The sequence below is a fragment of the Triplophysa dalaica genome, chromosome 4, assembly GCF_015846415.1.
Source record: "Triplophysa dalaica isolate WHDGS20190420 chromosome 4, ASM1584641v1, whole genome shotgun sequence".
NCBI lineage: Eukaryota > Metazoa > Chordata > Actinopteri > Cypriniformes > Nemacheilidae > Triplophysa > Triplophysa dalaica.
The window spans coordinates 1,547,748-1,575,712 of NC_079545.1; the positions used below are offsets into that span (position 1 = coordinate 1,547,748).

The 27,965-nt window shown below is 38.4% G+C and overlaps 2 protein-coding genes across 2 annotated transcripts; both read left to right on the top strand.

Annotated features, from left to right (window-relative positions):
* Positions 1–1,566: 1,566 nt before the first annotated feature.
* ebf2 (EBF transcription factor 2) lies at positions 1,567–19,391 on the top strand. The gene is made up of 16 exons (XM_056745935.1): positions 1,567–1,992; positions 3,851–4,007; positions 4,208–4,271; positions 4,502–4,557; positions 4,657–4,730; positions 5,604–5,672; positions 15,016–15,097; positions 16,185–16,326; positions 16,476–16,606; positions 16,690–16,816; positions 16,941–17,029; positions 17,110–17,175; positions 18,121–18,298; positions 18,389–18,574; positions 18,654–18,821; positions 18,905–19,391. Exons 1-16 carry the CDS (start codon positions 1,862–1,864, stop codon positions 18,934–18,936), a joined length of 1,752 nt encoding a protein of 583 aa, XP_056601913.1. The 5' UTR covers positions 1,567–1,861; the 3' UTR covers positions 18,937–19,391.
* A 5,933-nt stretch (positions 19,392–25,324) lies between these two features.
* Positions 25,325–27,933, top strand: LOC130420053 (ADP/ATP translocase 2-like). Its single transcript, XM_056747124.1, has 4 exons — positions 25,325–25,641; positions 26,398–26,884; positions 26,968–27,108; positions 27,535–27,933. Exons 1-4 carry the CDS (start codon positions 25,531–25,533, stop codon positions 27,690–27,692), a joined length of 897 nt encoding a protein of 298 aa, XP_056603102.1. The 5' UTR covers positions 25,325–25,530; the 3' UTR covers positions 27,693–27,933.
* The last annotated feature ends 32 nt before the right edge of the window (positions 27,934–27,965 follow it).

Consider the following 27,965-nt stretch of genomic DNA (forward strand, 5'->3'; position numbering starts at 1 on the left):
AAATCAAGCAGAGCGACCAAATATTTAACAGCCTAGAGCTCTCCAAACTTTCTTTTGCGCGGGCGCACTGGCAAATGATCTCTTATCTTACAAATAACCATTTTCTTTCCATTTTTATGATCTGTGGAACCTTTCCGTAGATGTTAAAGGTTCCTTATAATGGAACAATTCTACCAAGCCTTAAGAAAATTTACTATGTTTTCAAATTGTGGTATATGGCGGATAGATTACCATCATTTATGATAGTTTGACAACAAATTTTAAACTATGGTTATTGGTGAGACCATAGCAAACCTGTGGTTAAGGAAAATACTACTATAGTTAAAGCATAATTTTCAAAAAGTGAAACGTAAAGAAGCGCATATGCACTAATTTGAGAAATTATTAATTATACATTTTATGTTCTTTGTTAAATGTCTCTTTGTGAAACAGACGATTGATAAGAGCAATAATGAAGACAATAATCGTTATATTTGTGGTTCTAAAATGCTCCAAAAGATTAATCATTGAGAGAATTCGCAAATATTAGCAAACGCAATTATTTACGTTAAATGCCTTTGGAAAAATACCCTTAAAATCAGTCACTCGAAGAAGCAATGTTTACACCATTGCCTGAACGAATGTAAATGTGGTATAATGTCGCAGTCACTGATTGAGAAAACGTTGCCGGGTATATGGATTCCGCAACAGGTCACATAATAGGGTGAACAGCTGACTCCGAGCGTGCTGGCAGATGGTGGGTATAAGCCGGGTGGTGGTGTGTGTGAGGGTGGGGGTCTCACTTATTGTTTAGTTATTTGAGCCCCACGCACAGACAATGACCCCATCCAGTAGCAAGAAAAGATGAAAAGCCGCTTCTCATCGAGCATGCGCCAGACGAGAGAGGAAATGCGCTGAAAAAAGTTGAGAAAAATCTCATTGTTTTGCCCGTCTGCCGCGTCTCTGCCCGCAGATGTCAGATGAGCCCTTTTTAAATTCATTTTCTTTGTAATAGATACGTTTACTGGGAAAGAAGTGGGGACGTTTAGATTCATGCAATGGTGTTTCATGTTGTTGGTGAATCACTTTATCGAAAAATAAACATGCAATGAATAAACGGAAGTGCATGGTGCATTTAGAGTGCGTATTTCCTTACATTTTCACTCTGTTACAAAAATACTATTATTTATTTAAGGAGACACTTTAATCCATTCGACCATGCATGCAAAATCTCACATCATTTTACAACAGATGCAATTCTGTTGTAAAATAAGTTCCTTGAATATTGAATGTTGAATGATTTATCTCCATTAAGATCTAAAATCGGACGTCAGGAAATCGACCTCGAGCCAGACTCTTTTCTTTAATGATCCAAACACGGCTTTGCCCCTCCCTTTTTCTCCAGCTTTGGCAGTGCAACCCATTTATACCGCAGGTCCCAATGGACTGACTGCATCATCACGTCCTCGTGTTTTTAAAGATCGCCCCATCCGCATCCTCACCATTCCCCATCAGCGCAGCGCGCAGTCGCGAGTCTCTCGTGGATGTACATCGAGTTTCTCTTCTGTTTTGAGCTTGTGAATTTGTAGAAGTAAGTCTGCAGAGAACGACAATCTTTGGGAATTAAATGTTTCTCTTGAACAGGTGAGCGTAAGGGTCCAACGATGCATGGTTCTAGAAACAGGACACATATACACCAAGAAGGCAGGGTTTCAAACAACTCATGAAAAGAAGTGCGGAGGACATCTCACGTCTGTTTTGGAGAATCGTCTGTTTCTAAGAAACGTAGAGAAACCAAGTTGTCATCAGAAACTTGATTGTTTGTTGTAGTCCTTCTGACGTTTGGCACAGGAGGGTACCTGGTCTTTGCGTTTTTTTGTAAATGTTTGGAAGTCACGATCACTCGGACAGAAGCGTCATTGGATCGAAATCGCAAAGTTTTGAAGAAATGGATGCTGTTCGTTCCTGGGTGCGAAATGTCGGCGTTATTGATGCAAACATTGCGGCACAAAGGTACACAAACTTCTTTTATTTGTAGTCTTTATATTGAAAGGCGCATCACTGATTGAGAATAGGCTACTTTAATGAAGAATACCATGGCTTAATTATAGCAAGCATTTTATTTGTAGCAAGAGTCATCAAAATGTTCCTTGGTCCACCACAAATAAATAGTTTAACCATATTTGTAGTAAATACAGTAATGGTAAACATGGTTATTGCACTGTCACTATAATAAAACCGAGGTCAATTTTCCTAATGACTTTTTTCTAAACAAAATCAATACATTATATAGCACATACTTGTTACAGAAGAACAGAGGTTTAAAACACGTATTGCTCCGCGTCGTGTGCGCATCATCATTCTGCAGTTTCCACGCGCGCAAATGGTTTTGAATTAAAAAGCACACTTCTTTTCAAACACACTCGTGTGGATAATAACTACAGCAACAGGTCAGTGTTTTCCGTGGCTGTGGATGTAAATTGACACCGGAGATGAATGGCTCGAGAGTTCAGACAGACACGAGGCTCAGCTCGCCTTCTGTCCCACAGTGACAGAGTCACGAGCCCACTGAAAGGGACGAAACAAAACACGACAATACAACAAAAAGCCGAGCTGTCACTCATTAATAATGTTATCTAAAGACACGTCTTGAACTCGCCACTTCAACACCGATTGTTTTTAACGCGTTTCGTTCCCTTTGGTTTAATCCAATTTCTTTGAAATTCCTTCTTTGAACCTTTAGCATCCAGGCATTTGTTTTGGAAAAAAGTTCTTCAGACTTTAAAGAAAAAAATATATAGTAAAAAAATATTACCCATCATAGCATATTTATAATTTATATAATTAATCATCTTATAATATAAATATATGCAAATAATTCAAAATAGTCAATATTAAGCTTAAAAGACCGGTCAGTTCTGAAGCCTGCACTGATATTTTTAAGTTCTGTAACTGATGAAAATTGCTCTATTGTTCGTTGTCAGCTCTCGGCTGTATTATGTTAACATTTAGACATTAACATTCAGTCAAATATATTGTGTTAAAGGATAAAGTGAAACAAAGCAATCCTTTTATATGTCATAAAACAGAATCGAAAAGTTTATTTATTGACATCATTTCAGATGATTCAACGCGTTTATATTGTGCTTTCTAAACGTTTCACGTTTAACACGATGAACTGATATTCCTTTAAATACAAACACACATATAAAACACTTTTTAAAAGACGTGTTTTGTCAGCGATTCGTTTAGTGAGGGTTTAACAAATCTAGAACTTTGAATCGAATTTAGTGAAATCAAATAATATGCAGAAATAAATGTTAAATAACACATTTCTTAATGTAAACCAAATCTTCTTATCCATGGTCTTCGGAAGCACCAGATTCATCACTTTATCTGTAAAATTAACAAAGTTATAATTTTTGGATGATTCAAATCAAACTAATAGGAAATATTAGTTCATATCAGAAAAGCATTTTTTTACATTTTATTTGGTAATGAAACGTTATTTACATGTCAACAAAACAATAAAGTCAAGTACATTATTTGATAGGAAATATCCTAACAAATCCAAACTTTAAATCTTAACTTTTGTTTTGGACTACACAAATATGTCCAATTACATTTGCATAATACATAACAAGTGTCCAACAAATAATGAGTGTGTGCATGAATTAAGTACTTAACTGTTTTGGGAAATCAGAAAGAGATTTCTAGGAGTGCAAGTCAGTTTCACATGAGGAAGATTGTTTTATGATCATGTCTGAGCAGCACTAAACTTATTTTCGGTTTAATGAAGGCTATGTTGTGTGAAAGTAATGTATAAATAAGTGAATGGATGAATAAAGTGAGTGTTGTTTGTTGCACACAGCGGAGTGGCTTTATCTCGTGCTCACTTTGAGAAGCAGCCTCCCTCCAACCTCAGAAAATCCAACTTCTTCCATTATGTTCTGGCACTCTATGATCGTAATGGACAGCCCGTGGAGGTGGAGAGGACAGCTTTTGTTGACTTTGTGGAGCAGGACAAGGTATTATCTGCAGCATAATTCACATCACATGAACATCTGATATACAGGCCAAAAAAACTCCTTATCTTCTGTCCTCCTCCTGTTTATTCTCTGCGTTGGCATTGCTAGATGTTGAATTGGGTATATATTTTTGTCAGTTTGAATTTGGCATCATCAGATTTTTTTGTTCTTTCTGTTTCTGTCATGGCTCTTGTTCTAAGGAACAGACGGGAGAAAAGACCAACAATGGGACTCATTACAAACTTCAGCTCCTCTATAGTAACGGTACGGGCATCTCTTCAGGCTGTCTACATTTTTAGATTTTTCTGTGTGTTGGGATGCCAAGTATTCTATATTTAAAGTTTTTGTATACAAACAATGCTAACAATGTGATTGTCTGATTTACATTTAATTTAATTTCCCTAATTGATTGAAATAAAAAGAAAGAGTAACCTCAACGCACCGTTTCATACTCCAGACATGAACGAATATTGTTTTGTCGTGTTTGTCGACAGGCGTTCGCACAGAACAGGACCTTTACGCACGACTCATTGATTCAGTTACTAAACAGGTAGATCTCCTTCAGGCTGTTTCCAAAACTGGTGACTTTCAACATGCAAGAAATACTTTGCTATATATTTTGCTATATATTTTGTTCTCTGTGGTTTAGCCCATAACATATGAAGGACAGAACAAGAATCCAGAAATGTGCCGCGTTCTGCTGACTCATGAAGTCATGTGCAGGTTAGTAAACAACAAACACACAACAAAACACAACAGATTACTACCCTACTCAACTAAAATATACTATCTTGTAATCTTGTTTCAAGAATGACATCGGTCGACAAACATCAGAATCTCAAAAACATCTGTCAGAATTGCATGGGAAGCAAAATATTTTTTTTTTTGCTTTTGCAATGAAATGCGTTTGTTACCCGTGCTTCTTTAACAACACGACCCACATGCCGAAAACGCACCTGTCAAAGGACACGCCTTCTTCTGAGAGCATAAAAGTCATTTTTAACATTGCAGAAAGACATCATGGGTGCACCGACCTGAGGCTAAACGTTTAATGTACAGGACCAGTACAAGTTAATTTCTGAGAGAGTATAAAGCAGCTGGGCTGAGAGAGAGATGGGGACGGCGAGTGTCACATGAGACAGAAAGGACAGGGGGTGTGCGGCGGTGACCTCAGGCGTGGGGACGGCATCAGGGAGGGCAGAGGGGGAGTCCCAACCGGCTCTGCCTCCATTGTGTAGCCAGCAGATGCCCGAGTGGGCGCTCACAGCTGGTTAATAACGGAGCTGATGGGGACGGGGGTGCGGAGGGCAGGCGACACAGCTGGGGAGTGACTCTCTCTGACGGGGGGCTCGTGGGCTACGGGAGAAATAGAAAGCATATAGGCAGATGGCCAGGGGTGGGGGGCACTTTTGTTATGCTGGTGTGTGTGGGGGGGGGTTGAACAGACAGAAGGGTCTTGTGTGTGTGTGTGTGTGTGTAGGTAAGCAGGGGTTGAGTTTGATCAGTCACAATCAATGTGACAGATTGTTGGTCTCCATCAAAGTTGTCGTGACGTTACGTTGCCTGTGACAATCAATCTTCTGTTTTTATGCACAGTCGCTGTTGTGAGAAGAAAAGCTGCGGCAATCGCAACGAGACGCCGTCCGACCCCGTCATCATTGACAGGTAAGCGCAACTGTTTTCATCACAACGATCTGAGATGTACACGTTTGAAAGGTTTTGGTTGTTTAAAGCCACCGGTTACTGTTCTTGTGCAAGCAGTAAGATTAAAAGAAAAGGAAATCCAAAGAAATTATTATATATTATATATAAATGACTGTTTGGGTTCAAGATTGTTTTGGAACGCAAGCTGGAAGCGAGATACCTTGTCGCTGTGAAAAAGCACAGGTGTTGTTGCGTTGCTGGGTTTCATTCAGCGTGGTCTAAAGGGAATTCGTGAATATTTAGAAGGTGGCTCATTCCTAAGAATTTGTAGGATGTGAACCATCCAGAAATGTTCAGTATTTAGAAAAAGCTGTAATCAAGCCCCGCCCCTCAGTGTCATGTCACTGCAGCAAAAGCAGATCAAAAACCGAAAAGGTAGGAACGAGATCAAACCAATTTATACAAATTAGGCGTCCTGTTGAAAAAAACTGCATATGCTTGGTCAGGTATGTTTTGATGGTTTGCTGGTCTGTGCTGGTTTACGCTGGTTTTAACTGGTCGTTTGATAGTTTTAGCTGGTCATGTGATGGTTTCTCGCCAGCTTAAATATCTCAGGACACATGACCAGCTACAACTATCACATGACCAGCTAAGACCAGCACATGACCATGTAAAACCAGCACAAACCAGCATCACAACACCTACCCTGTTGGAAAAAACAGCATATGGTGGGTTAGGTATGTTTTGATGCTGGTTTCTGGTTTTACCTGGTCTTGTGCTGTTTTAATATGGTCATGTGCTGGACCGTCTTAAACCAGCACAAACCAGCAAACCAGCATCAAAACATACCTAACCCAGTATATGCTGTTTTTCTTCAACAGGGTAGGTAGGTTTTGATCCTGGTTTGCTGGTTTGTGCTGCTTTAAAAGATGGTCATGTGCTGGTCTTAGCTGGTCTTAGCTGGTCATGTACAGGTTTAAGCTGGTTTTGAGCCATTTAAGCTGGTGTGGAACCAGCACATGACCATATTAAAACAGCACAAGACCAGCTAAAACCAGAAACCAGCATCAAAACATACCTAACCCACCATATGCTGTTTCTTCCAACAGGGTGGGTTTGTTTTGATGCTGGTTTGTGCTTGTTTAAGCTGATCAGATGCTGCTTTAAGATGGTAATATGCTGATCATTAGGTGGTCCTGAGCTGGTTTAAGATGGTGAGGAACCAACACATGACCATCTTAAACCAGCACAAACCAGCAAACTAGCATCAAAACATACCTAACCCAGCATATGCTGTTTTTTGAACAGGGGCGCCTTCCCTCTTAAAAATAAAGGTGCTTCACGGTGCCATAGAACAACGTTTTTCGTCTAAATGGTTTGTTAATGAAACTTTCTGCCTTACAAACAGTTTTTTGTGGCAAAAAAAGGTTCTTCAGATTATTAAAATGTAGAAAAGAGGTGGTTCTTTAAAGAACCTTTGACTAAATGGTTCTTTGTGCAACCAAAAGTGGTTCTTCTATGGCATCTCTGTGAAGAACCTTCTAAGCAACTTTATCTTTTAGAGTGTTGTTAAATAATTACGAATTGCCATGAGATTGTTTTGGTTATATTCAGACAAGTAGAGCTTCACAATCCAGCTCACAATAAAACAAGCGTTTTACTCATTTACATTTACATTTAGACATTTAGCAGTATTCATGTATATAACATATATAGATTTGTGTCACGATCAGATTCAATACAATCAGATCATTTTCTGTTGGAGCTAACAGTGTTTACAAAGTGTCTCTGAGAATCTTTCTCAAAAGTAGAAAAACGCGAACCGTCATCTCTCAGATTTTCCCAGAATTCCTAAGAGCCACAGCTGTTTTTATTCTTTACTCAGTGACTTTTCTTTCCTTTTCCTCTCTCTCTCTCTCTCTCCTTTTTTATCCCTTCAATTCCCCCAACAAGGCCGGGTATACCCAAAGGTTCAATAAAACGAAGGCCTTAAACATCCATTTTTGGTATCGACAGACTGCATTTCTGTAGACAAACACTGCTGAGAAAATCGAACTGCTTTTGTTATCTTTACAACGATGGCAAATTAAGAGCGTATACATATTTAATTGTAGAGCATTGTGTGTTAAAACATTCATGAGAAGCCTATTATAAAGCTTAGATTGAGCGCACACCATTTCTAATATTAATCAAAAGAATTAAAACCAACAAATGAGGTTAACATAAGTTGTCGAGGAGCTATAAGAAATTGCACTTAATTCTTTATTTTTCTTCCTCTGCCACCTACAACCCTTCAGTCTAATATTGATATAATTAGTCAGGCCCACCGGGACGCCCCCCAACGCATGAGGGAATTGAAATCCCTCCGACAGCCCCCTCTTTTTTTAATCTGTGCCCATTTTGTTTAGACCTGCTGCTTGGTCTGTCTCTCTCTCCTCCCCCTTTCTGACCCCCTCACCCCTGCCCCGGCTAATCCTGTTATTAGTGAAAGGAGAGAGAATGGCTCTCAGCTGATCCTCAAGGAGGCTTTGGTCACATCATGTTGCTCAGAACTTTGCCTGCCGTTGATCGGTTTGATATCGATGATGCTAAAGAGAACCAAGCGAATGCTCTACATCTGCTGTCCATCATGGCATTAGGTTCCTTATGGCAATAAATCTTCTTTCAGGTCTTCAAAAAGAGTTTGAAAGAGAATTTGGTGCATGTAGAATATTTTTTGTGTGTCGTAGGGGTTAAAAAAATGCATTGGTATATTGTGTCAATGTAAAAGCATTGATTTTGAATGTGCAGATGGTAAATCATGTATTAAAGGGTACTTCTTCACTATGATCTCAGTAGTAAACACTTGGTGAACACCAGCTGGAGGGTTTGCAAATCAGTGGCGTGTTCAATAAATGCGTGTGTTCTACCAGTGGGGGTTGAGAGGGTCCGAACGGGGAATCAATTCCTTGCAATATCTCTCTAATTGATTGTACTTTCCGCGGGGTTATGAGCAAACAAACCAGAGAATCAAAATAATCAATAAGATACCATTTTGTCAATAGTTGGTTTTGTGACCCCCCTCACACGTGCACACTTTAAGACATTACTAAATTGCCCCAAAATTAAAAAATCATTGAGCACAAAAGACAAAAATAATCATGATTAATATTCAAGAGGCGAGTACATTTATATTCATGAAGTACATTTGTGCAAAATTGTGTTCACGATGCAAATGTGGTGAAGCAAAAATGTGAGGAAGCAGCTCGAATTGATCGTGAATGTAAAGTTTCCATGGTGACGGGGATGCCAGCATCTTTAACTTTGTGTATCAAACCTGTGGTTTAATGGTTTGTGCATGTGTGTGTGTATGTATGTATGCATACGTGCATGTGTGTGTACGTGCATCTGTGTGTTTGTGGGTGTGCAGGCGTGCATGTATGTGTGCGTCTGTGTTAATATTTGTATTTGTTTGCGTGTGTTTGTGCGTGCATGTGTGTGTGTCTGTGTGGGTGAGTGCACGTGCATCCATGTGTGTGTGCGTCCGTGTGCATGTATCTGTGTTCTTGCGTGTATTTTTGCGTGCATGTGTGTGTCTGTGTGAGTGTGTGTGTGCGCGCGTGTGTGTGTGTGCATGCTTGAATGCCTAAATTTCACTAATGAATGAAGCCCCCTGATGTTAACCCGGCCCCTCTGTTTGTTTGTGTGTGTGTCTGCTCAGCAGTAATCTGGAGGGGATGAAATCCATCTGATGGTCTCAAGATAAATTCCTCAACATTCTCTCCAGACACACTGCTGTTTATGTACTTCAGGATTTGAGATGCATTTCACCAAGATCAGAGATTTGAGTCAATTTATCTTAAATCGGAGAAGTGGCTAATGCTTATGAGAGATCTGTGTGTGTGTTTGATGAATCTGTCAGGACTCAGGGCAGGGCGAGAGCTGATGGGACCATTGACAGCATCTCAGCAGGCCCGCTGTGAGCCGTGTCAGTATCTCTCCTCCTCTTGATCCTTTCCAACACAGTTTCCCCCTCCACTTTCCTCCCGTCTGCATGTGGGCACATTTGCTGTGCATTAGACACGGACATTAGGTTACAGCACCTCTGAAAGATCCCAGATCCTCTCGTATTGTCCTGTTCAGTTTTCTTTTTTATTTGTAGACATAAAACAACATTAGTATCACTTTTTACTAGTTACAAAGTTGGCAAGTTGACACAGTATAAAAGTGCCGATTACTCAGATGTTGCTCTTTCATAGCTCAGGAGATGTTTTGAGAGTTCTCATTAAAAACAGACACAAAGGAGGGTGTGATTGTTGAAACATATGAAGAGTCTAGAGGTGTAAATGAAAGTAGATTGTAGAGGTCAAATATTTGTATAAATTTGATGAGAAATGTTTGAGTTGATATTGAGATCTTTAAAAATATTGACATTTGATTGCTGACTTGACAAATCTGAGCTCAGTTTGACACATTGTTGACATCTCTTCTCAAACTTCTCAACATATGTGAGATTTCTCCGGAGAATTATCCGAGACACAGATTCGGGAAGGTTTGCACTTCCATCTCATTGATGTCTATGAGAGTGAAAAATTTGCAAGCAATCCGAGCACTGGATTAGATGTTAGTTATCAGCATCTCTTCTTCTTTTTTTGTTTTTGTTGGAGACGTTCATGTGAATGACTGGTGGCATCCTCCGTTTCTCTCACCCCCCATCACCATCTCAATTTGGAAACAGATGTTGTTTGTCAGATCCTATCATTACTGGCTAATTAAGCAGACATCTCTTCTTCTCTTCTCCTGCCTGACAGTCTCTTCTTCACACGTCGAGCGCTGCCTTTGTTTACTCACAGCCATGAAGACGTTTCATTAGTTGTCTTAAATAACTGCACACACAGTAACAAACTGTGCTGGTGTTTTTCATACAAGCTCAGAAGTGAAATAACAGATGAGATCTCAAAGGGATACTTCACCCAAAAATGAAGAAATGAACACACCTTCCAGTTGTTGCAAATCTGTATAAATTTAGGAAGATATTTGGAAGAATGCTTACAACCAAACAGATCTCGACCCTCATTAATAACCATAGTTGGAAAAATTACAAAATATCATTTTTGTGCTGTTGAACACAAAAGATGATATCTTGAAGAATGTAGGACAGCAAACAGTTCTGGGTCACGTTTTGACTACCTTTGAATTTTTTCCTACTATGGGAGTCAATTGGGGTCGAGATCTGTTTGGTTACTCAAATCCAGATGATTTGACCTCGACAGTCTACATTCATTTTACACCTCCAACTATGACTCTCTCATTTGATTCTGTTTTCATTTCTCATAAGCAATTTTAGGAAAAGCATCTTGAATGAAACACAACTGCATCAGTTCTTCTAAGCCATCAAAGAGCAATAAGAAATGCATTCTCCCGTCAAAAAGTGTTTTCATGTAATGCAAGAGTCGTGGAAAAAGTTGTTGTTTTTCTTGGAGTGAAGGGGGTGTGAAAGGTCTCGGTTTGGTATGTGGTGATGGAGGTATTGGTTTTTGGAGCCGGCGTTTCTGTGTGCCCTGTTAGCGGGGTCACAGGTTGGGAACGTGCCCTGTTAACCCCTCGACCAGTCTGGCCCCAAGTCTGCCAGGGGATTTTCAGAGCGAGGGGTATTTATGACCGCCCCCAACTAACCTCTGCTACCCAACACCTCCAAAAATCTCCCCCCTCAACCGTCCGCTTCAACAACATGCATTTATACTCATACAACAAGTCAGACAAACTGCTTTTTATTCATCACGGGTGTATCGTTCATGTCATTTTGAATACTTTGTTTTAAGTTTGACTTTAGGTTGTGAGTCGGATCATCATAACATCACTCATGAGGTGAAATACTTTCTTTCTCAGCTTCATCTGAAGTGATATTGGTATTTAAAGCTGGATACCGTGGTGACGGTTTATGCGAATCTCTCACACATGTGGTGTACAGTTGTTGAAGCGTTGCTTCTGATGCCTGTCAGCGTTTCGACGCCACACATCTGGTTTCCTAATTCCCCCCCTCGCCGCTCCATGTCATGACACTGTTGTGTTTTTCTAAGATGGGTGGGAGGCCGTGAGATAGACAAGAGGAAACACTGATGAACGATGTCCCTGAATCTAAAATATCAACATTCTGAGCCTCCAGTGCAAATTCACGCGGATCAAACATGATACACATCTGGTTATCTTGAACATATTTTGATTTTATTTAATTTTTTCACGAGAAATAAAATAAGCATGAATGCTTTACATGCACGTTTAGAATACATTTAAATAAAATACTATAGTAGGCTCATTGAAAAATACACAATGCAACTACACATTTTCATTATTAGCTAATGATGTGAGTTCCTTTTCAAACATTCATGTTATAGTCTGTAAAACTCAAGCTCTTAGTTTATTAAAATAACGATTTTGTCATCATTTACTGACATTCGAGTTGTTCCAAATCTGTAAACATTTCTTTGTTTGGTTGAACACGGAGAAAGATATTTGGAAGAATGCTTGTAACCAAACCATTCTTGGACCCCATTGACTCACATAGTAAGAAAAATGAGTCTATAATTTTTTGGTTCTGTTGAGCACAATAGAAGATATTTGGAAGAATGTAGGACAGCAAACAGTTCTGGGACACTTTTGACTACTAGTGTAATTTTTCCTACTATGTGAGTCAATGGGGTCCAAGAATGGTTTGGTTACAAGCATTTGTCCAAAAATCTTTCTGTGTGTTCAACCAAACAAAGAAATGTTTACAGATTTGGAATAACTAGAAGTGAGTAATTCGTGTCAGAATGTTAATTTTTTGGGAAACTGTCCCTTTAACTTGGTAAATTAGACCAATAAAAGTCCACGGTTTGATGACGGGTAGGGTTCCAAAAAACAAATCTAAATCCAAAGACGACCATGTTTTGGATTGTTTATTTGCTTTTTGTGCTGTAAAAATATACTATTGAATAGCAATGTTTGCATGTCTGCTCTTACAGAGTCAAATGTTGAGAATTGTTGTTGGTTGAAATAACAAACAACTCCATTTTGATCCGATCTTGTGTGATCTGAAGTCACCTGTGTGTTCTTTGGTTTATCGCTTCAGATTATAAGAAAACACATTACGATCAGGTTCCTTTTGTTAAAACCATATTAGTTATCATGAATTTAATGATATTTCAACAATAATTCTTATCTTAGTTTATGTTTATTTCAACATGTATGAACACATATGAAGCAATAGAGGTTTAATGATAATAAACACGGTTAAAACATTTTGGATGGATTTAATGAGCCAAAGTTCATAAGTTTAAAGCCACTTAAAAAGAACTGAAAAAAACTCTCTTCAATTGTATTTCTTCACAATTGTTGCTTTACAACAGCAGCTTTACAGAAAACATGTTAAAATCGTGCCATTCAAGATCAAATGGAAATATGCCAAAAAGAAAGAACAAAAGACAGGAAAACTATAACATGAATTTGAAATCTATGAAAAATATTTGTCCATATTCAAATTCAGGAGGTTCTGGAGGTTTCCCCTCTTTGTATTCTTGTGACTTTACTTCTTTGCGAGTGCAGATCTGTGTTTTACCTGAGTGGTCCCGTACAGAAGAGTTTTACCTTTAAACCTGTGCATTTTATTTTACTTTTTGGGTTAAGCAAGTTGTCACCTTCAGAAAGCGTGGACCCCTCGGCGAGTGGCTCATGTAGTGTTGAGAAGCGGAGCAGATGCACACAAAGCCCTCTGAGGGGTCCGGTCACAGACACCCCACCGTGCAAACTGACCCCGCTTTTAAGATGAGGGCCTGTCTTTTGTCTGTGTTTCCTAACCACTCATTCTGATGTGAGTATCAAGAGCTAGATGAATTCATCTGGTGATATCTGTAGACGACATTCATCACGTATCCTCTAAAACACTGATACAAGGGTTTCTTAAAGGGATAGTTCATCCAAAAAATGAAAACGAAATCCAAACCTGTATGAGAAGATGTTTTGAAGAACGTTGATAATCAAACAACACTGAACCTCATTGACTTCCATTGCACGAACAAAACCACTGAGACATTTCTCCAAATATCTTCTTTTGATGTTTTGTTAGGTTGTGTTTAAGTTGATCTGACAACAATGTAAACAGTTTTTAAGTGAGAAGAATGAAGCACAACAATGAGGATCAGACGCTGGATTAGACTTTTGTATACACGAGACGAGAGAGAGGGATGCTGAAGTAACAAGGTTGTCCTCATTAATTATGCAAGATCCCTTTAATTATGATGCAGCGAATGGATGCGTGGCAGAAGGTGCGAGGCATCGAGCCTCAGAGATTTGCATGCTAAGTGAGTGATGGGGGGGGCTAATGCATGTTAATGCGTGGCTGCACGATGTGCTTTAATTCACCCACTCGCAGGTGTGAGATACAGTTTCATAATGGGATGAAAAGTTGATGTTTAATGTGGAGAGAGAGACACACAGGATTTAGATATTAAAAACAGTATCAAAGAGCTGAAAAAGTACACTGATGAAAACTTACAGAAACTAAAGGCTGTTGAAACTGACAACTTAAGTTATTATCAGCACTCGTCTTTCAAAATGACTTTAACTTCACAATCATATGGTGAAATGTTAGCAAAATACAAAATACAAATACAAAACAAATACACATAATACACCATAGACACGACTTGCAACAAGGGAAGTTAATCCAGCTCCGGCAAGCAGCCATCCGGTCCAGCAGCCATTACGGCGCCGTTCACAGACCCGCTTGTCAGGCTGGTGGATCAAAGCGTATACAGTTGAATAACAATACATATCATTATTAACATAAATTAAATAAGATGTGATAAATAGTTATATTATTAGACACTAGCCAAACGCAGATCGGAAGTTAGCTGCAATCCCGGCGCGCGTCCCATGAAACTGTAAACATATGAAGAGTTTGGTTCCAAAATGAGATAACTCAGTTTTTTTAAATATTTAAAAAATACTTTAATATTGGTTTTGATTTGAGCCATAATACCTCAAGAAATAAAGCTAACTAACACAATATAAACGCAATGAAACACAATAAAAACATAATAACAAAGTAAAACATTTTTGAATAAAAAAAATGAGTTATCTCATTTTGGAACCAAACACATCATGTTTGGTTTATTGTAAGTATAGGGAATAAACCCGTCACTAGAGTATGAATATGAGATGACTGTGTTAATGTAAATAAATTAGAGAAATCAAACTTTCCGCCTTTCAATAAATCCTTGTCCTGTGGAAATTTCAGAAACCTAGTTTTCAGTGCATTTTTACATTTATGACTCGGTTCCATCATTAAAGGACTGTATAAAATTTGGATGTATATTCAGTTGTCCTTTGATTTTGTCTCCTGCAGATTTTTCCTGAAGTTTTTCCTGAAATGCAATCAGAACTGTCTGAAGACAGCGGGAAACCCCAGAGACATGAGGAGATTTCAGGTATCCTGTCATTTCTCTCACTGCAGAATTCAACAAATGAACAGAGCATCTTGTTGTGTCTAGTGGGAATATCAAATCATTTTAAACAAGTTTAGCAAATGTATGTGGTTTTAAAGACATTTAGACAATACACTTATTTTTTTATAGTACATTTTCATACAAAGAAACAAATCAAATACAGCATTCCTTGTGTTATATTTGTTCCGTGAATGATAAATATAAGATGTATTTACTAGGATATATTTGAATATATTTAGTTGCTTTTGATTTTAAACGCGAGTTAAAACAGGTTCAACCAAAAATAAATCTTTTCAAGATATAGTTTCTGAAGGCAAAGGGTTTTGATCCTCTGGTAAATTTAAGGATGTTTATTATTGTTGATTTTCATAAGGCCAATTCCTACACAATGAGCTTCATTTAAAGAGAGAAAGTGTGAGTTTTGAAGGAGCAGAAGCGTAATGAAACTAGTGGAGGTTCTTGAGGATGTTGTCAGGATTTGAGTGATGGGCTCCAGATGGAGAGGTCAGACTCTGTGACCCAGGAAGTGCTCACCGGGGACTCTGCTGCTTCACTTCCTCTCACTCGTCTTTCACTAGCAGCGTCTCTGTCTGACATTTCATCCCTCCATCCTCTTCTCTTCATCCTTGTTGTTTTTTCTGCACTTTATTTTTTCTCTACAATGAAAAAAATGACTTTTGATGAGTCTCACGGCTCTAATCGTTCATCCAGATGTGCTGCTCTGACCGTCTTCAGAAAAAAATGTCTTCAAAAGCATATTTACAGCATCTCATGTCCTCAGGGTTTCTCTCTTGTGTGTTGTCTTAAACTCATCTGAAGTGATTTGTTTAGACTTGAATCCGTTTAGTTGTTTAAACAGCGGCAAATATATGAATCTACTTTGCACAATCGCACCAAATAAATATGTGTTTTTTAGTTCAAAAACTCAGAGATGTGTCAGTACATATTTTGTAATCCAGGATGTGCAGGAAAAAAAAAATCCAGAATTAGATATTTTTTTTATAATCTTTATGTTGTTTCATAAAATGAGTTTGCAAGTTAAATACATTTTTATGTGTTTTTTGCACAGGTGGCTTTGACCACTACGGTCAGCGTGGACGGTCCTGTTTTAGCCATTTCTGATAACATGTTTGTTCACAACAACTCCAAACATGGGCGCCGCGCACGCCGCGCGGATGCAGGCGAGGCGGTGGAGACCAACATGGAATACGGTGAGAATCAGATGAACATATTTTTCAAAGTTTGTTTGATGTGAGGTTTATTTGTGGAGCAGATTTGGGTGCATGTGATGAGAAATGAGATCTTCAGTAATATGAACGTATGGTTCTGATCAAGTTTGTCTCTTCTCTCTACACTACAGCTACACCCTGTATCAAAGCCATCAGTCCGAGTGAGGGCTGGACTTCAGGAGGAGCTATGGTCATTGTCATTGGAGAAAACTTCTTTGATGGGCTTCAGGTGGTGTTCGGCAGCATGCTGGTGTGGAGTGAGGTGTGGAGGATGAAATGATAACGAAATGCATCTTGTTTATCGTTCGAGGTAGATCATTTAACAGCTTGTGTTTGGGTTGACAGTTGATCACTCCTCACGCTATCCGGGTTCAGACTCCTCCCCGACATATTCCAGGAGTTGTTGAAGTCACGCTGTCTTACAAATCAAAGCAGTTGTGTAAAGGAGCTCCGGGACGCTTCATTTACACAGGTAAGAATACACGAAATATCAGACATCTCAAGGTGGCAATTGCGTATGAATTATATGAAAAACCAAGCGCGAACACATTCGTCACCGGAGTGTAAATGTGTAAACTCTTTATGTTCATGTCCAGCGCTGAATGAGCCGACCATCGACTACGGCTTCCAGAGACTTCAGAAGGTCATCCCTCGACATCCCGGTGACCCTGAAAAACTGGCAAAAGTGAGTACACGTCGCTGTATGCACAGATACACACAAACACATCTCTGTATTTCTCCCTGATGCTCATTTCTTTGCTTTAGGAAATGTTACTCAAGAGGGCGGCAGATGTTGTCGAGTCGCTCTACGGAAACTCCCCCAGCAATCAGGTAACCAATAAAACGCAGCAACTGTTCGTTATTTAGCATATGAAAACATAGTGTGTGGCATGAACAGACAATATTGTGCATGATATATTAACTTGTGCATAACAAATTAATTTGTTTTACTGTTTCTATATTGAAACAATTTCATGTATGGGAGTGCTAAGCTTTGGCTTTAAGAATGATGCGAATTAAATGAAAATAGTACAAATTAATTTGAATCGATTAAATCGTTTTTTACCTCATACATAGCTACTTATACATTGTCAGCCGAACCTTGTAACTATTTGAATTCGCAGCTCTTCGTCTAAAATGGGAATCGTACAATACTGTACAATTATTTAGAAAAAAGCAATAATGAAGCCCCACCCCTAAACCTAACCTCTGGTGTGAAAGCAGATCGTACTAAAATGTACAATTGAGATCGTACGACAAATTTATACAAATTATTTTGTAAAAGTTGCGAGATTCCGTGAGTCCGTGTCGAAAATGGGCATAAATTCAGTTTGTGTTTAAACTGCTGAGTGATAATGCTGAAACTGAATTTCCAACCTTGTTGGTAATTCGTATGCATTCATATGTTGTGAATCGTACAAAGACGACAAATATATACAAATTATTTTGTAAAGGTTAAAAGATTCCGTGAGACCGTGTCGAAATTGTGCATAAATTCTGTTGAGTCTGTTCAAACTGAACCTCGTTGCTAATGCGTATTCATTCATACATTGTGAATCGTACAAAAACGAACGATTAATTGAAAAAAACTCCGCACCTAAACCTAACATCACTGGCACGCGAGCAAATTGTTCATCAATATACGAATGAGATCGTTTCAGCCACTTCGTAAAATAGTTACGTTTTTGTTGTGAGATTTTGCTAGAATTTCTTGAGCGCTGTCACCTAACAGATCTACGTTTAACACATGTTTTTCTTGATGTTCTTTCGTTGCAGGACATGTTACTGAAACGTGCCGCAGACATCGCCGAGGCCTTGTACAGCGTGCCTCGACCCCACAGCCAGCTCCAGGCCATGCCCAGCTCCCCCGTACACGGCAGCGTCATGGGTCTCAGCTCGTACCCCACACAGCTTGCCGTGAGCATCGGCGAATCCATGCAGAGCAGTGGCCAAGGTCAGACCCCTGATTTAACCAGGATCATGTGACGTCTGAGATCTATATTTGAGGTTCCAAATATTAAAAGGTTTCATTTTTTAACCCAAGGTTACAACCGGAACTCCAACAGCCTGTCCCCGCGGGGTTACCAATCGGCCTCCACACCTCAGCATTCCACCTATGGGTCCAGCGGAGGGATGGGGGCCAGTTATGGGGCAGTTCCCATGAGCGGTCTGGGTATCCCGGGGTCGCCTGGCTTCAACAGTGCCTCTCCAAACAGCTCTCCTTATGCTAGTGAGTATCAGTCTTCTCATAAGCGTTTACATTCGCATCAATGATGACGCGTGTATGATGTGATCTACCTTGCTTTCAGTCATGCCATCTAGCCCCACTGTACCAGGGTCGAGTTCATCCACCACCCTCCTGTCTTTCTCATCCTTCCCACCGTCTGCCAAACAAAAAAGTGCCTTCGCTCCTGTCCTGAGACCACAGGGTTCACCTTCACCCGTCTGTCCCACCTCAGGAGGAAACAGCTTCAGAGGTGACCGCATTAATGGAGCTGTTGTGTTGCTGTGTTTGATGTTCCTGCATGATATTTCAACATGTTTTTTTTTATTTTTCCAGCAATGACCGGCCTCGTGGTTCCCCCGATGTAGAGGACAAACTTTTCCACAAGCTCCACGTCCAGAATCGCACTGTGACCGACAGCGTCGCCTTCTTGGAGAACACTTCAGGTCTTCACAGTCTTGTCTGATCTCTTTTATGAGGAAGCAAACCTTCAAGAGTCTTCAAGATGTAGGGATGAGTTTGCCATCGGGATGAAGTTTCTTCAGGGGCCTTCAACCAAACAAATACCAAAAAGAGGTTGAATTTCTTCATGAGACTGAAGGATTCTTGGTCATGTCTCAATAGACTCCTTACAGGCGGAAAACAGGATGCCGGAGGAGTCCGTTTACAGTCATTTTACAGATGCCAGAAGTCTTTACAGATGAGATTTACATTACCACACATACAGATGATCCACATTAAAAATCTTGTTTGAAAATATATATCATTTCACTTAGAGAAAATGTTTATTTAGGTTTAGTTTTATGAGGTGACTTCCTCACATATCGACTTATTTAATGCCCCACAAATGATATAAGTTATATTTTTAGGTTAAGGACTAATATAAGAAACCTTAATTGTATTTGCAATTGTTTTGTTATTGTCTGTTTGTACGTGTTCTTCTGTAAACATTTTACATATTGTTATTAATATTAAAATAGTTGTAGATTTTTTACAGACTTTTGTTGTTAAATATGTCAAGAATGTTTCTTTTGCAATTTTGTGGGTAACAAATGTTTTAGAAAATGTTCTGAAGAAAGGCAGTGTAGTTAGATCCTCACCGCTGTCAGATCAGATCAGACCATGTTTCATATTTAATACGTTCTCATGAAGGACACCACTATGCCAACAGGACAATTAAAGACACTTTTTTACATGTTTTCTTATTATTTTTACTTTAGAACAGATGTGTTTCTGGGACATCAAACATTTCTTATTGAGCATTTTATTATTTATTAAAAACTATGTAGCAAACTGATCACTATATGTCAATTCTTACAAATATAAACATGTATTAAACGGGGTGCGTTGGTTGTGTTTGTTGAGTTAGTTGTTGAGAAATAGTCAAATTAGTTTTTGTGTACACTTTAAAATCTAATTTAAATTAAAACAAATTGCCTGAAGATGGAAAAAGTCCTCCGGACCTTAAACCCTGTGTGAGCTGCCATGTGTGAAAACAACACACATAATTCAGCACTCACAAGAAATACAGAATTTATTTAGTCTTTAGTGTAAAAATAATCTGTTTTGTTGATTTAATGCACAAATCTTTTTGTTCTGATGCGTTTGTGTAATGCATTGGACCCGAATGAACATTTACATTGAATGAAGCATTTGAAATTCAGTAATACTCCACATTCCACATCAGTTTCACATCAAGTCAATGTGGCCCAATATTCTGCAATCTCATCCAGTGAATTGTTAATCAGAGAAAATCTACATGCATGTGAAACCTGAACTTTGTGTGCAAAATGAATTATGGCTAACGGTTGATCCACTGTGATTTGGAGAGGAATATTACATTTTTAAATTCTATTTTGGATAAAATACAGTTTACAAATAGAGAAAACATAGAAAAATACAAGTAAAATGAAAATAATAGGGACAGAAATGAAAACAGAAATGTAATTAAATAAATGGTAATACAAAGTTATTACTGCAAAATTGCATTGCCAACTGAAAAAAAAGATTGTCCAATTTGATTAATTTAAATGAGTTAAATCAACACAATTTTTGTACAATTTCGTCACAAACTTAATCCCTTCATGTTGACACTACATAAGTGATCTGTGTTATGTTAACATACATAAAACTAGGCAGAGGATTATAATCTCTCAGCATTCTTTGCGTAAAACTGAGTTATTTTTTTAATTAAGTGTTGTTTTATGTGTTTCACATTAAAGAGAAACACCTGTTAGTGTTTATGTTCATTAATGGGCATTATGTTCATACATGTGAATTACTGTTAAACTCTGTTAACTTAATGTTTTGTTAGAGATAAAAGAAAATGTTATGTCACATTAACTAAAAACACTCATGTTGAGAACGTTGATGATATATTTTTCAGTGTCCATGAGGTCCCTGCTGACTCAGAAATGCATCAATTGACAACTGCATCGATTCTGAACCATTTCAGGAAGTCACTGCTCATGACAAATACCTGTTATTCCATCTGAAGACTCTTCATTGCTTTATGCATGAACACAGGGCTTTTGTGACACGTTTGGCAAATGCTTTATTAAGGTCCGTTTTAACTCCTCACACCTCCTCACCGTGTCCCATGGGCATCAGCGGAGTGCCTTGACAGATGGAACAGACAAAAAGAAAGAAAGAAAGAGCTCCCTTGTGTATTTCCCCCAAACAAAACACAATCTCTCTCTCTTTCTCTCTGTCACACAAACGTTAACAATTTACTGTCTCGCCACAATACTTTCATAAAAACCGGTACTGACATGTTTCTTTACTTGCTATTTATTAGGAGTATATTATAAGCAGAAAAGTAAATACTCTACGGTTATTTACATGATTAAGACCCCACCATGTGACTTGAGGAACATTTTAACCTGTAATACAGTTATTATAAAATGTTTTTCAAAACTATTATTATAAAAGGGATAGTTCACCTAAAATGATAAATCTGTCATCAATTATTCATCTTTAGGTCTGTCAAAACCCCTTTGACTTTCTTTCTTCTGCAGAACACAGAAGAAAATATTTCGAGGAATGTTGAAAACCGAACAACACTGAAACCCATTGACTTCCATTGCTTGAACAGAAAAACCTTGAGACATTTCTCTAAATATCTTCTTGTAGACATTATATGGTGATTTAAAAGAGCACATGCAGGAGACTTGAGCTGATTTGAACTAGGTTGCTGGTCCAGAGGTAAATGAAATTCATCCTGAAACCAGATGGTTGTCAGACAATAGCCCGACGGTTCATTGACGTGAGGTTTGTTGGGTCATCAATCACTCCAAACTGTGAGATGATGTCACTTTATAGCACTTATGAATACTGCCTGCCGTGGTGTAATATTATTATTATTAGCTCTGTTTAACTCGCCCTCACTGATGAGCACTAAGTAGTGTAAAACAGAGGGGGAAGGTAACAGTTTGGGAGTGATCGTTGGCAACACATTAAGGGGGTTAGAGGATCAATGGCTGGAGGCACATCCTAAAAATAGCTTCCATTCAAGACTAGCAATTCAATCCAATCAGCAAAATAAAAGATGTTTGTGTTATTAAACCAATGATATTACAATAGGTAAAATGAAAGTTTTGCAATTAAGTTATTTGATCTCTGCCTCAAATTTGTAAGCATAATGAAACCAGAACACATTTTTTTTTAATTGCTATTTTAAATCTCAACGAGGAGTCGCTGTAACTTAAACAAGATTGAAGATGAGATTTTGATGAGTTGAAATAACGTTAGAACATCAAGACTTACTGATCACATCATTTTTAGAGTCTTTAAGTCAAATCAAGGTCGTGAAATGATTTTAGTTTGATATTACAACACTGTATTACTATATAATGTACCTTTTTTAAACGTTAAAGGAAATCGTTCATTTAAACTGGACGGTTTAAAACACAAAATCAAAAAGCTGACAGTTTTGTGTGATGAAATATGCAGAAGCGTATATGATCTGATTATCCATTAATTAAAAAAGGCTGTGGATGTGCATAAATTACCTCCTCATTAGCATATCAATTAGATGAATCAGAGTTAATGTAATTAAAGGGCAGACAGAAGCACCTGCTGCCTCTGTTTACCTTCGTATACATACGTGTGTGTGTGACACATGTGCCTGTCAATCATTTTTCTCTTTAGTTTATATCTGTATGAAGGAATGTCTTATTTGTGGGCGTTAAAGTGAGAATTTCTGTCTATTGCATTTTTCCTTTGTAGCAGAAAGCCACTCAATCGAAATATTTCAACACTATTATCATAAACACTTTATTGCAGTAAAATGTGTTTATATTTGTGATTTGCACATTGTGCACCATACATTTGCAAAGGACGATTTATAGACATGATGAGATACTAAAATCAGAGACAGGAAAGCTGTAATTCTTTTCAAACGCTTTGGTAGTCTTCAAAATATTTTTGTCGTTTCACTTTTTTTACATTCATACTTTTCTCACTGAATCATAACTGTTGTTTTGGCTCCATCTGCTGGCCACAAGATGTACAAGCAATTCATCAACCTTCTGGTTCTCTTTTGTGACTGTCTCACACATGGATGTTGCCTTTAAATAAGCGAAATATGTGTTGAATTAAAGAAGCAAACTAAAGCAAAAATCACATAAGAGTGCTGTTAGACTATATAATGTGATTCTTTAAGAGGGAGGGCACCTGTGGATGCAAAATTCAAGTTTCTAAATTTCAGGGTTCACTTATTTTCAGCCTTGCGCTAAATGACTATTTAATATTGCCAATAAATACACACTATGTATTATGCATCAATAAACATTGTAAACTGTTTACCACTTACTAAACACTCCATGTTTATAGAAATAAAATAAAATTCATCTACGTTTTAATCGACAAACAATTTCAAATCAATGTCAGATTTTGATTAACATTGTAAAATATGTGTTTGAAATCTTGCCATATTGCATCTAGTTCATTTTTCACACTGCAAGTTGAAGGTCAGATCAACTGCATTGCATTGTGGGATACAGTTTTCCAAAGTTCATAGTTCAAGGGGTGAACCTTGTTGTGTGACCGGTGAATGTACATCTATAGAAATGTAGTAGGTCATCAGTGCATTCTGTGGAAATGCAGTATATATTTAGAAGTATGTGCATCATTTTGCATTAACACTTCACATTAAGGTTCCCTTTATGAAGTATTTGTGAATGTGTTCATTATTTGATTAATAAGTCATTTACAAATGCATTATAAGACAGTTATAACTGCGTGACTAAAAAGAGATTCTGACGAAATACGTGCCAAATAGTGAGTCAATTTTAAATCACCTGTTATATATGCTTAGTAAATGTATTTATTCATTATTTATGGGACTCAAAATAGTATGTCAGACAGGAGACTGTAGGGTGTTATGTTGGTTTTTCTTACTATTGTATATTTCATATCTGAAAAAAGCATCCTATAGTCTCTGATCTGACAGCTTATTTTGCAAACAACATCAAGATAATAATGAATCTGCGTCGAGTCAAATTAATAATGAATAAATAAATGTATTAAGCATTTATAACATGTGAGTTAAAAATGGCTCACTATTTGGCAGGTATTTTGTTAGAATCCCCTTTTCATTTATTTGGTAATAACTGCTTTATAATGCATTTGTAAATGACTTATTAATCATTAATGAACACATTTATAAATGCTTCATAAAGGAAACATCCATGTAAAGTGTTACCGAAACCTTTTAATGGACTTCATTAGGTTTCACCATATCGTATAGAATAAAGCAAGATCAGCTGGTTTTTAATCAGGTTTGTGTTCTTGTTTATTATGACTCATAGAAGGATTTAGGCTGGTCCAAAGAATTGTTTCAGACAGGTTTAACCACAGTCTCTATACCCTCACTTTGGCCTGCAGGCAAAGCAGACAAATATCAGCATACAAAACCATGTGTAGAATTAATTCTCACCTGCTAATATCTACTATAATAATATGATATATATATCATTTGATTTCGGTGTATGTCTCTTTAGTTAACCTTTATTCTGCAACACAGCCAACATACTTCAGTTTACTATATTAATTACTCAAGTACACTTCAGTAGTTTTTTACGAACGTTATAGAATAAATGATCAAAAAGATATTTCGTAAGACATCATGCAAAAAAACTTTATCATACGTTTTTAGGGAAGTCACATGAATTGTTTTGCGGGTTTTACGTAAATAATGGAGCTCGAATGGTTCAGATGAGATTTGTGAACGTTTTAATTTCAGTGTGTTTATTGTTAAGTGTGTATTTATTAGAGTAAAAGGCGTGTATACTGTGATAATAAAAGAACACTAATAAATATTTCTCTGCCTTCCTGCGGGAACACAAAACTCTTCAATGACATTAGGAGTTGGGGCCAAAGACTAAAGATATTAAGGGTTTGACGGTGCACAATCGTTGTGATGAATGTGGGAAAAGTGCAACACGCTTGCGAAGGAAGTCCCGCCTTCAGGTCAAAAAACGAGCCAATCATCAATCGTCAAACACAAGTTCATAAGCCTGCGAATCAGCTAGAGCAAAATAAAATAGTGCTTTTTAGTGCAGTTCAAGCTTAAGAAATATATTGTATGTGACAATTTATATCATGTTTGATAGTTGGTTAAAAATGAGTCGTTTCATTCCGACATGAGCGAGCGATTTAAAAGATAACGCTCTTCCCTCATTCAGGTAGATGGGACTGTGTATCGCATGAGAGAAAAGTATCCCCGAAAGAGTTGCAAATATGGCTGTCGAGTGACGTGTCTGTCCATACAGGGACTTTGGTTGGATATCCTACATTCTCTCTCCTCCCAAAGAACAAACGTATCAATAGAACAGCATTCCAGTCGTGTCTCGCGATCTTGTAAAAGTCATAAATCGGGACGTTTTGTCGGGGTTTGTTGACCAGCAGCAGGTGGCATCGGGTTTGTTTCGGGTAAAGAACAGTAGCCGCGTTACATCAGGATGAACGAAACCGCGATATCGTTCGCAAAGGATTTCCTGGCCGGTGGAATCGCCGCCGCGATCTCTAAGACCGCCGTCGCTCCGATCGAGAGAGTCAAACTGCTGCTGCAGGTACGAGAGGCGTGCAGTGACATTACACGATGTTTATCGTTTGGGTAAATGTAGTACTGTGGAGAAATACATCAATAATAACAATCTTTCATGGTTAATGAAAACAATTTACAATATTTGATTGTTCATAAAAACAAACTAAGTTGTCATACTACACAAATAAAGTGTGATGACTGTGGTAAAACTACGCTTAGTTTGTGCGTACTAAGGTGTTTTTATGGCTTTGTGTTTTTTCTACAAATACTAGTTCATCTTTGGTTAATGTTGTATTAGTGTGATTAACGTTACACCGGTTTGACCGCAAAAACCGTGGTAAAACCGGTTACTGGAATAAAACCTTAGGCAGTGAGGAAGTAAACCAAGTTTGTTGTTTATCTTCCTCTGTTTGTAATATTATGTGTAGTTTTATAGGTGACATGCTATCATGTAAGGACACAGTGTCCTCTAGCCAGTGTTCTCTGTGTAGCCGGTGAAGGGGACATGACACTAGTGTCACCTGCGTAGAGCCTCCTGCTGGTTTACACGTCATGTAGTTGTCGAAACTAGTTGTCCATGATGGATCTGTATTGGAGGGCTGATGAATAGTTACGTAACACTGATTGTTTTTTTCATTCTGGTGTCTGAAGTGTGGGTGGGCTTTAGGAACAGGGGTCACAACAAAAGACCCCGTGTTGTTCTGCTTATTCTGTAGGATCACAGACCCAAAGTATAAACAACCTAAAATGGAGGATTAAAGTATCTTTTCATGTCTGACAGGTCCAGCACGCCAGCAAACAGATCACGCCGGACAAACACTACAAAGGTATTATTGACTGTGTAGTGCGCATTCCTAAGGAGCAGGGATTCCTGTCGTTCTGGAGAGGGAACTTGGCCAACGTCATCAGATATTTCCCCACACAGGCCCTCAACTTTGCTTTCAAGGACAAGTACAAGAAGGTGTTCCTGGACGGCGTTGACAAGCACACTCAGTTCTGGAGGTATTTCGCCGGTAACCTGGCCTCTGGTGGAGCGGCCGGAGCCACGTCTCTGTGTTTCGTCTACCCGCTGGACTTCGCCAGAACCCGTTTGGCTGCTGATGTTGGCAAAGCCGGTGCGGGGAGAGAGTTCTCGGGACTCGGCAACTGTTTAGCGCAGATCTTCAAGTCTGATGGTCTGAAGGGCTTGTATCAGGGCTTCAATGTGTCCGTGCAGGGCATCATTATCTACAGAGCGGCGTACTTCGGCGTCTATGACACGGCCAAAGGTGGGTTGTGTTGATCGGCTCAGGTCGGTGTTGTGTTCTCATTCTGGCCAATGTTCAGTTCAACTGATGTTTGTGTTTTGCAGGAATGTTGCCTGACCCCAAAAACACGCACATCATGGTGAGCTGGATGATCGCTCAGACCGTCACTGCAGTCGCCGGTCTTGCATCTTATCCCTTTGACACGGTCCGTCGGCGTATGATGATGCAGTCTGGACGCAAAGGAGGTACAATAAACACATTGAAATTCTGTCTTTTATAGATGTTAAGTATGGAAACTATGAAGGAGGTGGTCAAAAATGCTTTTTGATTAATAATTTGCTTTTATTAGCAAAATATTTGAATCCTATTAGATCTTTTTGATAAATACAAATTATTAACATATCTTCCCCTATCTATGTTTTATATTTAATAATATAGTTGGTTACAACATTTTTTGTGATTATTTGTTGATTTATTGTCTGTATTTTTGTTGTATTATGTTTTTTCTTATTATTCTGTGTCTAAGTCCCTTTAAAAATATATAGTTTTGAATGTAAATAATATGCCAATTTGTTTACTAAATTTGTTATAATAAATATCAAATAAATAAACACATTAAACTCACATTTTTACATATCCTATATATAATTATGCTTTCACTTTATTATTAGCTGACATCATGTACAGCGGCACGATCGACTGCTGGAAGAAGATCGCTCGTGAGGAAGGCGGGAAGGCTTTCTTCAAAGGTGCCTTGTCTAATGTGCTGCGAGGAATGGGTGGAGCCTTCGTTCTGGTTCTGTACGATGAGCTCAAGAAGGTCATTTAAGCTTTAACGACCGCCGCTGGAAAACCTGTTCAAACCTGTAAAGCGTCTGGTTGGACTTCTCCCGATGCTAGTTCCGTAGCAGATGATGCATGTATGAAAGAAATGTTTATTTTTTTCTCTACAGAGTTCCCCTCACTGGTCACTGTTGTAACTTGAAGTCAAAACTGAGCACCTTATATGTTCTCCCGCCAGTCTGTTTTTACTTCTGACTTGAATAAACTCGTTCTACTGAAAAAACCTACACACGTCTATTAGATTCTGTCATTTTATTAT